The sequence below is a fragment of the Chelonia mydas genome, chromosome 6 (genome assembly GCF_015237465.2).
Source record: "Chelonia mydas isolate rCheMyd1 chromosome 6, rCheMyd1.pri.v2, whole genome shotgun sequence".
NCBI classification, from domain to species: domain Eukaryota; kingdom Metazoa; phylum Chordata; order Testudines; family Cheloniidae; genus Chelonia; species Chelonia mydas.
In genome coordinates, this window is record NC_051246.2 from 89,799,763 (window position 1) to 89,815,348 (window position 15,586).

The window sequence follows — 15,586 nt, forward strand, 5'->3', positions numbered from 1 at the left end:
CTCACAGTGCAAGGCAGTAGAGAGGTCAAGGATGATAAGGAAGGCGTAAAGAACTGAAGATGTGGCCAAGAAGAGGGCTGTTTGAATCCTTGATGAAAGTAGTTTCAGCAGAGTGAAATGAGAGGAAGTCAGACTAGAGACAATAAAAGATCTAACACATTGTTCTGAAAAAACTTAGTTTATTACCCAACTCAATAATAAAGAGAATGTTTTCAGGGAGGTCAAGAACACACTATACACAATACATCATGCATGAAGAAATTCAAGACACTCAAAAAATGACATCTAGAGAAGAAAGATTTCCCCCTCAATCAAAGGACAAAAGGAAGAACAAAAATGTAAAAGAAATAAAAGATCACTGTGAAAAAGGTGTGTGCCTGAGCATTACTGAAGCCCAAGATACATATATGGAAAGGAAAAATAGATTATTTGGCAACAGTACACAGGCTAAATATTTTAAAAGGACATTTACACTATTTAAGCCCCAAATATTTAATGTTAAAATTAATGAGAGTATATACCCTCATAATTAAACCCAAAATTATGGTGACAAATTCTTCCCAGGCTCACAACAATTTAGGTCTATATGCAAGCTATCCACAATCACAGTACACAGACATGGAGTAGTGATTTTTCCTTCTATCATTTGGAACTAAAACAAAGTCATTAGTATTTTTTGTTAGGTAATGACCACTCTATTTTAAATACTTTCTTTTTAAAGTGCACCTTCATAAACTACTTTAAACAAATTAGTCACATACCCAGTATAGTTGGGACAGCACTTCATCTCCAGAAGACCAGTCTGATCTAGTGCACATGCATATATGTCAATAACATGACCAGTTGTAGCAGCACGATTAGCCAGAGCTTCAAAATGCTAAATACAAGATTAAAATGCATTTATAACAATATGCAAACTGAACTTGCCACACTTTAACGTTAAAACATAAGCTCTCAGAATTATTGTACAACAGCTAAATTAAATTGTATCCATATTATACTCTAACATTGGCTAAAAGATCTTTTTTTGAGAAGTAAAAACTAAGTGAGAAAGGTCTAGAATTTTTTATGACTATTCCCTACTTTTCCCAGCCGGCTTAAAAGATAATTTGTGGTAGATTGATCAAGGTGGCATTCTACCTAAAAATCAATGCTACTGTTCTTGATCACTGTGCATTAAGGCCCTGATCCAACTCCTACTAAGTCAGTAGAAACACTCCCAGTCACTTAAATTGGAGTTGAATCAGGTTCTCACTCAATGTACTGAAAATCCTTATGAAATTTTGGAAGATATGTAGTTATTCAAGGAACGTTCGACAACAACAAAAATGTCTAAGTTCTATATCACTTTATACATATTCTAATATCAAATGTCTTATTCTAATTATCTGTCAAATAAAAAAAAATTTACATCTCTCTTCCCCATCTATTGGTAAGTCTTACCTTAGTAGCCTTTTTAACATAATTAGCATTGTCTTTTTCAATGTCATGCCATGATCTTATAGGTAACTTCAGTTCATCCCCTACAACCATCCCAGGTCCTTGAGTGCCTGGTCCTCCAATGAACATCAAAATATGTGCACCAGTGTTAGGGAAAGTACACTGTAAGACAGAAAGAAAATCTCAGAGAGCAACTCTTTTTGCTAAAATAACAGTTAGTACATAATATTAATAGAGGAAACAACTATGAATTTGTATCTGTTGTATTGCTTGGACTAAAGTAAACAATTAGAATATCTCAAAATTCTAACAGCCGTGTTAGTCTGTATTCGCAAAAAGAAAAGGAGTACTTGTGGCACCTTAGAGACTAACCAATTTATTTGAGCATGAGCTTTCGTGAGCTACAGCTCACTTCATCGGATGCATCCAATGAAGTGAGCTGTAGCTCATGAAAGCTCATGCTCAAATAAATTGGTTAGTCTCTAAGGTGTCACAAGTACTCCTTTTCTTTTTTCAAAATTCTGAGTAGTAGTTTAACTTAAAATACCATTCTTGCCTCACTAAAACTAGTATTTTTCACTTTTAAGACAGTTCTGCATATATCTGAGGTCGGATCCTCTGCTAGTCACCACTCTACTGACTTCAACTGAGCTAAGATAATTTACACAAATTGAGGATCTGGTCCATGGTATTTTGGGTATTTCTCTTTCCCAATTAATTATTACTAGGAATAGCTGAATGCGGGGGAGGGGAGACTATCTTTACGTTCAAAATTTTATCTGCTTCCATATTCTGAAATCACAACCCTCCTCTTAGTGCCATTACATCAACTTGTTACTGAAATGGTTGTCATCACAAAATAATGACGTAATATGGAAAATAAACTGCAGAAACAAATGGAACCTTCATACAAAACATCTTGTTTCCATGCGAGTGTCTTGAGAGATAAAAATATCAGAGAGGGGCAAATATTAGATATTGGCAGAATTGTTCTAAATAGAATGTTTTTTTCAGTTGACTTTTGTGCCTCTGTGAAACTAGTGCCTAGAAAACAAGAAGCTAGTTTCTGCTCAAGAGGTGTCCACCACACAACTGGCAGTCTCAGCAGAGAACTGAATGGGTATGGAGACTGAACTAGTTTCTCCTCCTTAGAGGTGGACCCTTCTGAAAGCAGCATAAAAGCAAGGGGAAGCTTGCAGTTTGTTGCCCAAACTCAACCTCTTCTATAGTTAAACAGGATTTTTGTCACCAGAGCAACCAACCTGGCAATTTTCACTAGGCCTGAATTCACTTCTTTAAATTAAAGTTTGTTCCCCTTGGTGTCAATACATCTTTAATGACATAAAGAGGAACAATAGAAGTTAAAATGACCCTGGGCCTGCGAGGTGCCAAAAGAGACTAATCTCAAAAATGGATTTTAAATCAGAAAAAAACATAACAATTCCCCCAATCTTTTTCAGCTAAGCTGGGATATAAAACACAGTCACTCAACTTTCTGCTATGGTCTTTTTAAAAAAAACCATAGAACATGTGCAGGCACATGAAACATCTCAGTTAAACTCAACCAAAATGAGACCCTTCCCATGCTGTACTGATTAGTTGGGGAGGAAAAAAAAAAACCACATCATAAAGAAACCTTCTAGGTTATTCCTGTAAGGAAATACAACCTTTAAAGATAAGTAAACTTATGTAAATTAAATCCCATTAACACAGAAAGACCACAAGGGTAGGGGAGAACACAGGCAAGATTTCACAAGCCCAGCAGTGACCATGAGCATCTTGACAAGCTGCCCTCACTACTTTAAACAGGTATCATCACCCAAACATATGACTACAAAGTCTGCAAAGTAACATTACAGGTAAAGGAGGCTGCGCTGTTTAGAGACTTGAAGGAAGGAGCCCAGACAGGTATGCTGCCACAATACCATTGGCTTTCAGTATCCAAAGCAAAGAGACAATTCTTAAAGGGAAGGGAATGGGAAGAACAGACTACTGACTAAGGGTTAAAAACTGTAGAAAATAGTGTTAAATAGTAAAGAGTTATAAACAAAAGTCACAAAAATCAAAATGGGAAAGGGAATAAAAACAACAAAAATAGAAATTAAGGAAAAGGCTAAGAAATTACAATGAAGAATCGAACAAAAATAGGTATAAAAAAAGATTTGTAACAAATACAGTCAAAGCAAAGAGGCATGATTTAAACAACTAAAAGACAAAGGGTAATAAAAATAACTGGATAAATTAGTCAAGAACTAAGAAAAAATGTATTTTTAAAAATCTTGGGCTGCATCCCATTTCCTTCTCCCTCTTTGCTCAATACACGTTCAATACAGATTCTTAGCTCTTTGACCAGGACAGTACTCTTGCTTCATAGAGTGCCCCGCACACTTTTGGGAATATAAATATGAAGTTAATATAGTAATAAAAGACCGGTGGACTTCCTTTAATCTAAACTAAAAGACAAAAAGTCACCAACTAAACAAGCATAAGGTAGTAACGTAATTGTGTGGAATATAAAAATAGAATGAGATGCATGCATTTACTCAGATTAAATAGAGGAAAATTCAGTAAATGTCATGTTTGTCTGAATCTGAACACAAGACTAATATACATGAATTACAGAGATTGTTACTGTTATGTGTTGACTGCAGCATCCGCCATAGGTTTTATGTAGGACAGTGATCTAGTGACATTTAAAAACAATTTTAGGTGGAACTATTACCTCAAGGAGTCCTACAGCTATAGAAAGAGCCACTCCAGAGGAACGCAAAGGTCTCTTCCCTTGTGGAACAGGCCAAGGATCCCGTTGTAATTCACCCAAAAGATCAGTAAGATTCATATCAATTTTCTGCACTGGCTGTAGGAATCTAAATATAGATAAATGGCATTATGTTAGCTTTAGGATTCTTTTGGCTATATGACTTTTAAAAAATAATCAGGACTAGTAATTCATTGGCAACGTGTTAGATTGCAATGCCAAAGATCCAAATCTGGGTTCAGAGCACAGTCTCTTGCTCAACAGGCTGGCAAGGTCTGGAAGCACTACATACATGGCATGCTCAGCCTAAGGAGACAGGAAGCTCCACATGGAGCACTGTAGCAAGGCAACCAGGGTCCAGAAGGAACTACATGCAGACAAAAACACATCAGGTCACCATGGGAATTTGAGACAGAGACTAAAGGAAAGAGGATAATCTTGGAGGGAAGACAAAATGAAAATGTTAAGGGGTAAAATTTTCAGAATTGTCTAGGAATCTAAATCCCAATGGATTATTTAGCAAATAGCCTTTTTTGCCTATCATCATATCTAAGAGAATGAAAGATCGAAATATATATGGATAAATACTTCTGTTGATATATTTTAAAATGTTGGATATATTCATACACATAGGAAGACAGAAACAGCACCTCTATATATTCGCAAATGTGCTGAGGCACAGTAAGTTTGTTAAAATACATCTTCGGAAGAAGTCATGAAAAACATGTCAGAAGCAATGGAAATAGCAGAAAGGCCACAAATACTGATGTCTGTAAGCAAACTACCCTTGTAGACAGGGATCTTTTAGTAAAATCTTTTTGAAGGGTGAATCAAATGCATTCTTAGATGTGGAATCCCTTCTCCTTAAACTGACAGGTTTCAGAGTAACAGCCGTGTTAGTCTGTATTCACAAAAAGAAAAGGAGTACTTGTGGCACCTTAGAGACTAACCAATTTATTTGAGCATAAGCTTTTGTGAGCTATAGCTCACTTCATTGGATGCACTCAGTGGAAAATACAGTGGGGAGATTTATATACATAGAGAACATGAAACAATGCGTGTTATAATACGCACTGAAACCAGAGTGATCACTTAAGGTGAGCTATTACCAGCAGGAGAGCCGGGGGGGGGCGGGGGGGGTAGAGGGAGACCTTTTGTAGTGATAATCAAGGTGGGCCATTTCCAGCAGTTGACAAGAACATCCGAGGAACGGGGGGGGGGAGGGGGGGGAATAAACAAGGGGAAATAGTTTTACTTTGTGTAATGACCCATCCACTCCCAGTCTCTATTCAAGCCTAAGTTAATTGTATCCAGTTTGCAAATTAATTCCCATTCAGCAGTCTCTCGTTGGAGTCTGTTTTTGAAGGTTTTTTGTTGAAGTATTGCCACTTTTAGGTCTGTAATCGAGTGACCAGAGAGATTGAAGTGTTCTCCAACTGCTTTTTGAATGTTATAATTCTTGACGTCTGATTTGTGTCCATTTATTCTTTTACGTAGAGACTGTCCAGTTTGACTAATGTACATGGCAGAGGGGCATTGCTGGCACATGATGGCATATATCACATTGGTAGATGTGCAGGTGAACGAGCCTCTGATAGTGTGGCTGATGTGATTAGGCCCTATGAGGGTGTCCCCTGAATAGATACGTGGACACAGTTGGCAACGGGCTTTGTTGCAAGGATAGGTTCCTGGGTTAGTGGTTCTGTTGTGTGGTGTGTGGTTGCTGGTGAGTATTTGCTTCAGGTTGGGGGGCTGTCTGTAAGCAAGGACTGGCCTGTCTCCTAAGATCTGAGAGAGTGATGGGTATTCCTTCAGGATAGGTTGTAGATCCCTGATGATGCGTTGGAGAGGTTTTAGTTGGGGGCTGAAGGTGATGGCTAGTGGCATTCTGTTATTTTCTTTGTTGGGCCTGTCCTGTAGTAGGTGACTTCTGAGTACTCTTCTGGCTCTGTCAATCTGTTTCTTAACTTCAGCAGGTGGGTATTGTAGTTGTAAGAATGCTTGACAGAGATCTTGTAGCTGTTTGTCTCTGTCTGAGGGGTTGGAGCAAATGCAGTTGTATCGTAGAGCTTGGCTCTAGACAATGGATCATGTGGTGTGGTCCGGATGAAAGCTGGAGGCATGTAGGTAGGAATAGCGGTTAGTAGGTTTCTGGTATAAGGTGGTCTTTATGTGACCATCACTTATTAGCACCGTAGTGTCCAGGAAGTGGATCTCTTGTGTGGACTGGTCCAGGCTGAGGTTGATGGTGGGATGGAAATTGTTGAAATCGTGGTGGAATTCCTCAAGGGCTTCTTTTCCTATACCACCTTTACAGCCTAAGCTTCCATCTACGCTACAAATGTTACCATGTTAGATGTTCTAGTTATCCCTTGAAATGGTTAAAGCAATTTGACTATTAGAGACCCCCTTAGAATGACCAGTATGTATGGTAAGAGGGGGAGTCTGTTATCTGGGACAGACTTTCCCCATTCTTTTCTAATGGGAAATTCATTACTGTCACAACTCTTCCAGCCTCAGCTTCCAAAACTACATTCACAGTCTCTAAGGACAGCCAAGCTAAGATTCTGCTCTCCAGAAACCTTCTCGTATGATCCTTAAACCTAAAAAGCCATTTGCATTAAAAAATGTAGGATAACACACAACACTCAACCTACTAGAGCAACAAAATGTGTGACCCTCTAGTTGTATCAATCACACAAGAAAAAAAAAATCATGAGGTAAAATTTTCTGGTAAAGCAATTTAGCAATGATATTTTTTTTTATTTCATTTTTTTAAATAATACCTGTTAGAAGGTGGTGGCTGCTGTACTTGAGGACCCCGGCCTACTTGTGAAACAGATACTTTAGTAAGCCCCAACATTTCCTGTAAAAAAAAGTAAATATATATATATATAATTTGATTACAGAGCATCTTGAAGTTCACCACTATGATCACGTTCAGGGTTTGAGGGGTTTTTAATTGTTTTTTGTCTGTTACCTGAAGTTGTTTTGCAGATAGGTCCTTTGTGCCTCTGAAGACATAGCTTTTTGAAATTCCTTCACAACCAAGCTCATGGACCTGCACCATTCTCCCAAATGTAATAAGACCTACCAAAGCAGTTGGTGGTAAGAGACTTAATGACATTTGCATGGATTCCTTCAGGGCTTGCAAATCTTCATCTTCCATGCATGTGTCCACAACGTAAAGAAATATCAAAGGCATCTGAGGACCACGCTTTAAGAAATAATAATAACTGAGTGAAAAAGCACATTGGGCGGTATATATTGTACAGAAAATAATCAAATTGCAAAAATAAACTTTGTTCAAGTTATATTAATTTTAGTAAATATAGAATTTGCCACACTAGCTCAGACCAATGCTCTATCCAATTTGGCAACCCACCCGAGGCAGTGGCCAATACCTAATGCTGCACAGGAGTGTGAACTCGGTACCATAATTAACTCTATCCAAAAGTGCCATGTTCAATATAGAAGAACAAATTCCTTCCAGGCCTCACCAGATAATTTTGAATCATGAGATAATGTTATTAACCTTACAAGATGAAAAACAAAGTATTACTCAAAGTGCTGCTAGTGGTCATTAAATTTATGAAAACTTAGAAAAAAAACAGAAACAGTATTAGATCTTCTGTGACATTTCATTCCATAGTTTGACTCGATACATTAGCAGTTCCCCTCATTCTAAAATCATTCCCCTGTAATTTCAGCAAGTGTTCCCTTTTATCTAGTATTACAAAACTAGCCAAAAGGAGTGGTTGACAAATTTTAACTTTACCTTTCTTAATTTGAACGCCTCACTGCAGTCCCCTCCTAACTCCTTCCTTTTCCGGTCTAATTAATTTTATTTTTCGCAGTTTCTTGTTGCATGGCTTTTTTCCTCTACTAATCTCTACTAAGACACTCCCATGCCCTACCATGATGAAATGGAGATAGATAAATTATGTTAGCTATGCCTGCTTGGTGGGGCACTCTGTCTCCCACTAGTGGCACCTAGCCCAGCTTAAGACTGATGAGTCTGCTACAGTGTTGGCTAAGGGCCACATAGCTCATGCAGTAGAGGCTCATACACTAAGATTCAGAGGTCCCAAATTCAATCCCACCTATCAGGGTCTGTCGGTATTACAATTAAATAAGAAAATCCAAATGATATTAACTGATTGGCCAAAAAACAGTTATCTGTAAACTTAACCAGTTCACTACTCACCTTCTCCTAGAAATAAATTGGTTCCAATATCAATCCATGATTATTCAGATATAATCTTCACTTCAAAGACCAACTATTCACTAAAACTTGATCTAAGTTATGTTGGCAAGCAGCAATAAAATGGTTTCTCCAAAACAAGCACAAGAGAACTGAACTCCTCATGAAGAAACACATCCCAACAGAAGCTTAAATCTCTAGAACATATAGAGCTTCCCTCTCTTGTATTGCCCTTAATAATCAGATAATGTTCCTATAATTTTATTATAGTCACTATAATCAAAAATAGTACTCTCCATTTCCAGTGGATGATACTGGTCAAAGGTCTACAACTGAAAACGTGTAGATTATTCACTGCATTTTAATCACTACTAAATCAAAACAAAAGTAAAATAAACCATACTCTACATAGCTAGCTTCAATGCAATTTAATGTCAAAGATTTTATTTGTTTTTTTTTACCTGTACTACATATTCAATACTAGAAAACTGAGGTAAAAGTTCTGCAGGCTGGTTCATCTCTGATATACCAGCGTAAGTAGGAGGAAACTGCAAAAGCAAAAAAAAAAAACCCATTAAGTACACATTTCAAAATTACAAGTTACAGAAAAACACTGAAAAATAAACATCTGCATATATTATTTGCTTCTGTCTCAGAATGGGCAGACATCCGCATGTTTAGCGTCTGTTGGCAATTCCAATTCACATGTATAATTTATAGGAGGAAAATTAAATGCACCATCCCTAAAAAGGTCATTCTATAGTCTCAAAAAGAACAGGAGTACTTGTGGCACCTTAGAGACTAACAAATTTATTTGAGCATAAGCTTTCGTGAGCTACAGCTCACTTCATCGGATGCAACTATAGTCTGAATACTTCATTTTCTTACCTGATTTCTTTGATAACAAAAATTGCAAGCCCAAAGTTTTGCTCGATAATCCACTTGGCTATAAAAATAAAAGTAGAAAAGTATTAGTAATAGTTTGTTTTACATTACCAAGGGGCTTTGACACTAAATACATATGTTGTGTGTATGACATGGATTCACCCTTTATCTGTTTATCATGCCCTTTTTCCTAATTGTCAAAGATGTGTGCGCTTCAAACAAGAATTTCCCCCCTCACAATGCATCTTCTCCTTAATGATCCTGCTGTAAATTCACAATAAAGAATGTATAACTTCGTAATTATTTCAGTAGCAGCAGACTGATATACAGTAACTCCTCACTTAACGTTATAGTTATGTTCCTGAAAAATGCGACTTTAAGCAAAACGATGTTAAGCGAATCCAATTTCCCCATAAGAATTAACGTAAATGGGGGGGGTAGGTTCCAGGGGAAAAAAATTTCACCAGACAAAAGATTATATTTTTTTATATATATATATACACACACACACACAGTATAAGTTTTAAACAAACAATTTAATACTGTACACAGCAATGATGATTGTGAAGCTTGATTGAGGTGTTTAAGTCAGAGGGTGGAAGAGGGTGAGATATTTCCCAGGGAATGCCTTACTGCTAAATGATGAACTAGCACTTGGCTGAGCCCTCAAGGGTTAACACATTGTTGTTAATGTAGTATCACATTGTACAAGGCAGCACAAATGGAGGGAGGGGAGACAGCATGGCAGACAGAGACACACAACCTGCGTGTGAGAGAGAGAGAGAGAGAGAGAGAGATGCGTACTGCCCCTTTAAGTACGCTAACCCCACTCTAAGTACATTGCCTTTTTAAGTAGATCAGCAAGTTGAGACAGCAGCTGCTGCCAGCAAGCTCCCTCCATCCTGAGCCCTGTTTCCCCCTCACCCCGCCGCGGCTCTATAGAGAGGGGGTAAGCAGAGGGCAAGGGCAGGAGCAGGTGGGAGGGGGACACCCTGACATTAGCCTCCCTCTTCCCCGCTCCTCCACCCGCACAGCAAGCAGGAGGCTCCTGGGAGCAGCTCCAAGGCAGAGGGCAAGAGCAGCAAAGGGCAGTGGGGGGAGGGACAGCTGAACTGCTGGCAATTGATAGCCTGCTGGGCCACTGCGGCACAAGGAACTTAGGGGAGCAGGGAGATGATGGGGGGCTGCCGGTCCACCCTGGTTCCAAGCCCCCACCAGCTCGCTCCAAATGGCTGCTCTTTCTGCAAGCAGTGGACAAAGCACTGGCGGCTGCGGAACAACGTTATAAGGGAGCTGTCATAAATATAAAGGGAAGGGTAAACCCCTTTAAAATCCCTCCTGGCCAGAGGAAAAATCCTGTCACCTGTAAAGGGTTAAGAAGCTAAAGGTAACCTCGCTGGCACCTGACCAAAATGACCAATGAGGAGACAAGATACTTTCAAAAGCTGGGAGGAGGGAGAGAAACAAAGGGTCTGTGTCTGTTGGTATGCTGCTTTTGCCGGGGATAGAACAGGAATGGAGTCTTAGAACTTTTAGTAAGTAATCTAGCTAGGTATGCGTTAGATTATGATTTCTTTAAATGGCTGAGAAAAGAATTGTGCTGAATACAATGACTATTTCTGTCTGTGTCTTTTTTGTAACTTAAGGTTTTGCCTAGAGGGATTCTCTATGTTTTGAATCTAATTACCCTGTAAGGTATCTACCATCCTGATTTTACAGGGGTGATTCCTTTACTTCTATCTACTTCTATTTCTATTAAAAGTCTTCTTGTAAGAAAACTGAATGCTTTTTCATTGTTCTCAGATCCAAGGGTTTGGGTCTGTGGTCACCTATGCAATTGGTGAGGATTTTTACCAAACCTTTCCCAGGAAGTGGGGTGCAAGGGTTGGGAGGATTTGGGGGGGAAAGACGTGTCCAAACTGCATTTCCCAGTAAACCCAGTTAGAGTTTGGTGGTGGCAGTGGATATTCCAAGGACAAAGGATAAAATTAATTTGTACCTTGGGGAAGTTTTAACCTAAGCTGGTAAAAGTAAGCTTAGGAGGTTTTCATGCAGGTCCCCACATCTGTACCCTAGAGTTCAGAGTCGGGGAGGAACCCTGACAGGAGCATTGCGCAACTTTAAACGAGTATGTTCCCTAATTGATCAGCAATGTAACAACATTAACTGGGACAACTTTATGTGAAGAGTTGCTGTAATTAACACAGTATCATGGCTATAAGAAAGGAAGGATGATAATTAAGGCATTGGACTAGGATGTAGGAGGCCAGGTTCAGTCCCAGTTCTAACACAGACTTCCTGTGCAGTTTTAGGCAAGTCACGCTATGTCTCTCTGTCTCAGTTCTCGACCTGTAAAATGGGGAAAGTAATACTTCCTTTCTCTTACCCTCCATCTATCTTGTCTGGTTAGATGCATGCTCTTGGGTTCAGAGACTATCTCTTACTATATGTATGTACAGTGCCTAGAACAATGGGTTCAGGCCCGTTGATGTTACTTGTAATACAAATAATAATGGGTTCACTACTGGTCCAGACAAAAGGAGAAGTTAGCATGATAAAAGGAAAACTCCTACTCAAAAAGATTCCTTCTGTAATAACGGGTGGTGGAAAGGGTTAATACACTGTTTTTATATAAATGTTCTTGTTTTCCAAGTATGCCCAAGAGCAAAAGTCCCTAACTGAAGATAAACGAAATACCTATAATTTCTTAAGTCCTCCTAAAAATTAAAATAGATACACGCATTTCAAATTGCACCAACACTGCTATCTGCAGTAACGTAAACCATGTTAGACTGTGCAAACAGAAAGGGTACATGCCAACTCTGTCTACCACATCGCAAGCCAGCTGATCTTCAGAGGTATTATTTTCTCAGCCTTCTTTTTGCAAACAGGATATTAATGCAATAGCTTCCACTTAGACATGATAAAAAAATAATTAACTGAGTTTAAACACAACAAATTTCTTTAATAGAGACACACCCTAAAACAGCTATGTCATAGATTCAGTATGTCCAAAATCCAAAAATTTTAGATACAGTTCACCATGTGGGGTTTTTTTAAGTATATAGCACCTTTCATCCGAGGATATAAAATTACAGAGGTCAGTAATTATTATTACCCCATAAAAATAATAATAAAAGTCAATGGAACTTGTGCCAAGTCATGTAAGCGCTTTTGAAAATCCCACCCACTGTCTTTAGACAAATAAGTAGTATGTGTTTCCTAGTATTTTTTTAACCTTATTCTTGTCTTCTCCTGACAGCAGCAGTAATAGGGCAGAACAGTTAATGAAAGATGACCACTAAAGTCTTTGGAACAGATCCTCAGCTGCTGTAAATAGGCATAGCTCTACTGAAGTTAATGAAACTGTGCCAATTCATACATTTTAACGCCAGAAGGGATGAGCAGATCATCTCATCTGACCTCCTGTGTAATACAGGCCACAGAGTGTTACAACATTATCCCTGTACTAAGCCCAATCATTTATATTTGACTAAGCGTCTCTTCCAAAAAGGCATCCTGTCTTTATGTGAAGACATCCAGAGATGGACAATTCATACTAGCTGAGGATCTGACCCTTCGTTTCCAAATTTTGTTTAGCCATACTTTTAATTTTACGTGTAAAAAAACCTTGAGTGAAATTTAATGCTTCTGATAAGGATAAGCTTACACTAGACCTGACTTCATCTATAAGCAACTACTGTTCCAGCTTCAAAACATAACACTGAGACCTCTATCCTGACACACCACTTTACAGCTGTTAAAGTCCATCCTTTGTCTCCCAAGCTGGGGACGCTGAATTACATAAAATTGAGCTAACTGATTTTGTGATGTGCGCAAACATCTAGTACAGTAAGGACTAGCTGACAATGAATTTATTTTATAAGGAACATAAGTCACATAGAATCCAACTATACAAAAGATGAAAAGCTGTTACACTAACTCACCTCTTCATATTTATTTTCTAGAGATAAAAAAATTTAAAACTGTATCTACTATCCCATGTGATTTGCAGTTACTGAAAACTTCAGACTCTTATAACCTGATTCAAACTAAAGTTAACATAAATCAATTTAATTAACTGGATAATTTTTTGTGAATGTCTTCCTTCAAAACAACTATGAGCTGGATCCTGAAATCCTTAGTGGTCACAGGTTTGGGCCCTACATTTGTGCCTAGAATATGCAAAATTTTATAAATAACAATTTATGCATGAGATGCAGTATTTTCAAACCAGCATTATGAAGGAAAGTTTTTGAATAAAAAATTTAAGTATTTTATATATATTAAATATTAAAGTATTATCTAAATTATGTATTATGATTACCATAAGGGATTCAGAACTGCACGACACGTGGTCCTACTGCACAGAACTGGCTCATACTGAATGGGAGGCAAATCAGGACGCTCTTTCAGTGGTGTAAAGAGGGAAGCCACTGGGACTACCATTCTTGTGGCTTCAAGGCGACTTGAAGGCCAAACATTCCAGCTGAATCTAACTCCATCTCTGTCTTCATTCTGCTGGATGAATTCCAGGAAGGTTGTCATTGTTAACTTCTTTTCTTATTTCTGAAATAAAAAGGTATAAATTAACAGGATATATATGGATTATATATATTAAAAGAAAAGAATCACAATCAGGAACAAAAGCTTTAATTACAACCAATATTGTCTGGTTAAACACATGACAAAATGCCACATACTGAAATGTTATGTATTCAGTTAAAAAGGAGCTTTCAGAAATTCTTTAAAACATCTAATTCTAAATGCATTGTACAGAATTCCAAGAAAAAATGAAGAAAATAAAACTCTCGGAATGCAGCAACATCATGAAAAGTGCTAAAATGTTTGCAAAGTTAAAATAAATGTACTGCACTGAAACATGCCATGTTGCAAATTCGTCTTGGTTGAGGAACATAAATTCAATCCAGCAGTGTTACAATTAAAGCAAAGATTCAGGAGGGGAAAGTGGGAGGCAGGGCAATATAAAGTAAGTATTTTAAACATATTTTAAAAGATATGAGGCTTGTTTACAAAAAATGTCATCTCTGTTTTGTAGACCACTCTAGGCATCTCCCCTAATGGCACTCCCTGTGATTTAATTATTCATTCCACTTTTACTGTAATTATTTAATCTGTCACTTTCCATTAGCTAATTCAAGAGAGATCATTTTAAACTCGTGGTTTACATTTTCTGTTTTGACAGAAAAGTTTATAGGAATGTGCTAAGAGCACAAGCAATATTTAGAGACATAACACACCAACATTTTTTTTTTAAATAAAGCACACTACTGGGCCCATCCACAAATATAAATGTGTGGCAATGCAGTATTCTACCATGGTTAGGGAAGTGCACATTCTGAGACAATAAGGGTTCTATACACTTGTTGGGGAATAGCATTACAGGTGGTATATGTAGTACCACCTTATACTTAAGGTTGCCCAAATCTTTCCATTACCAGACCTGGTTTTCGGTTGCTTGTAACTTTGCCAAACTTAAATTCAACCCGAACAGTTTCTCCTGGCAGGTGTTTGCTTCAGGTTGAATTTTTTGTTTCAGCTAAAATGGTTTGTTTCAGAAAACAAGGCTTGGGGAAAATACGTTGTTTTATGCATGTTAAAATATTCTTACAACTGTTTCATTCACCAGAAACTTTGGTGCCTCCAAGCTTAGCATCAAGAAATTGAAATTTGGCACAGGATGATCACCCCAGTACTAGGGATGTGTAGTTAGCTGTTCCTGTGAATATCTGTCCAAATTTGGCCAAGTTATGAGCCTCCACAAAATCTCAGTTCACGTATGCTCAGTAAAGACTTGTTAGAGTACAGCAGCTAAATTCTCTGAGAGCTCTTCTGCACTGAGTCTTCTCCATCCCAACAGAGCACCTGCATGCTGACCCAGCACTGAAATTCCCTGCAATTGCTACTGCTGGGTGGGCACCACTGTGGCACCATACACCAGAACTGAGAGCAAGGACACTCTCTTCTGTGTTCTCAATGCTCCCCTTGCTTGCACCTAGGCAATGAAAAGGACACAACCTGATTCTAATGCAGAAGGGTAAGGAATAGGAGGAGAGGATACAAGAGGGGGTTGGGAGGATAGGAAAAGGAGCTCAGGGAGACAAAGGATAGCATTCGGAAGGAAGAACGATGGGCAGTAGCCATAAAATGGATGAGGACAGATGCAGGGGCAGGAAACCATGGGAATGAACGGGGGGTGGGGGAGAAGGCACAGCGGGCAACAGAGCAGAAGTTAGCCAGTGGGGATGGAATAGGCAGAGGTCCAGGAACAGCAGCAG

The 15,586-nt window shown here is 38.5% G+C and overlaps 1 protein-coding gene across 2 annotated transcripts in view; it reads right to left on the bottom strand.

Moving 5' to 3' along the window:
- The window catches only part of SEC23A (SEC23 homolog A, COPII coat complex component), a 51,141-nt gene that overhangs the window by 26,956 nt on the left and 8,599 nt on the right, over nucleotides 1-15,586 (bottom strand). The window contains exons 2-9 of one of the 2 annotated variants that reach the window (XM_007065241.3): nucleotides 13,615-13,856; nucleotides 9,291-9,348; nucleotides 8,864-8,950; nucleotides 7,179-7,415; nucleotides 6,985-7,064; nucleotides 4,163-4,307; nucleotides 1,444-1,602; nucleotides 762-877 (exon numbers count right to left, since the gene is read on the bottom strand). In XM_007065241.3, coding sequence (XP_007065303.1) covers nucleotides 762-877; nucleotides 1,444-1,602; nucleotides 4,163-4,307; nucleotides 6,985-7,064; nucleotides 7,179-7,415; nucleotides 8,864-8,950; nucleotides 9,291-9,348; nucleotides 13,615-13,835 — 1,103 coding nt within the window. In that variant the 5' untranslated portion in view covers nucleotides 13,836-13,856. Of the gene's footprint in view, nucleotides 1-761; nucleotides 878-1,443; nucleotides 1,603-4,162; nucleotides 4,308-6,984; nucleotides 7,065-7,178; nucleotides 7,416-8,405; nucleotides 8,803-8,863; nucleotides 8,951-9,290; nucleotides 9,349-13,614; nucleotides 13,857-15,586 lie in introns of those variants that run through there. The other variant, XM_043548810.1, reaches the window with a different exon arrangement.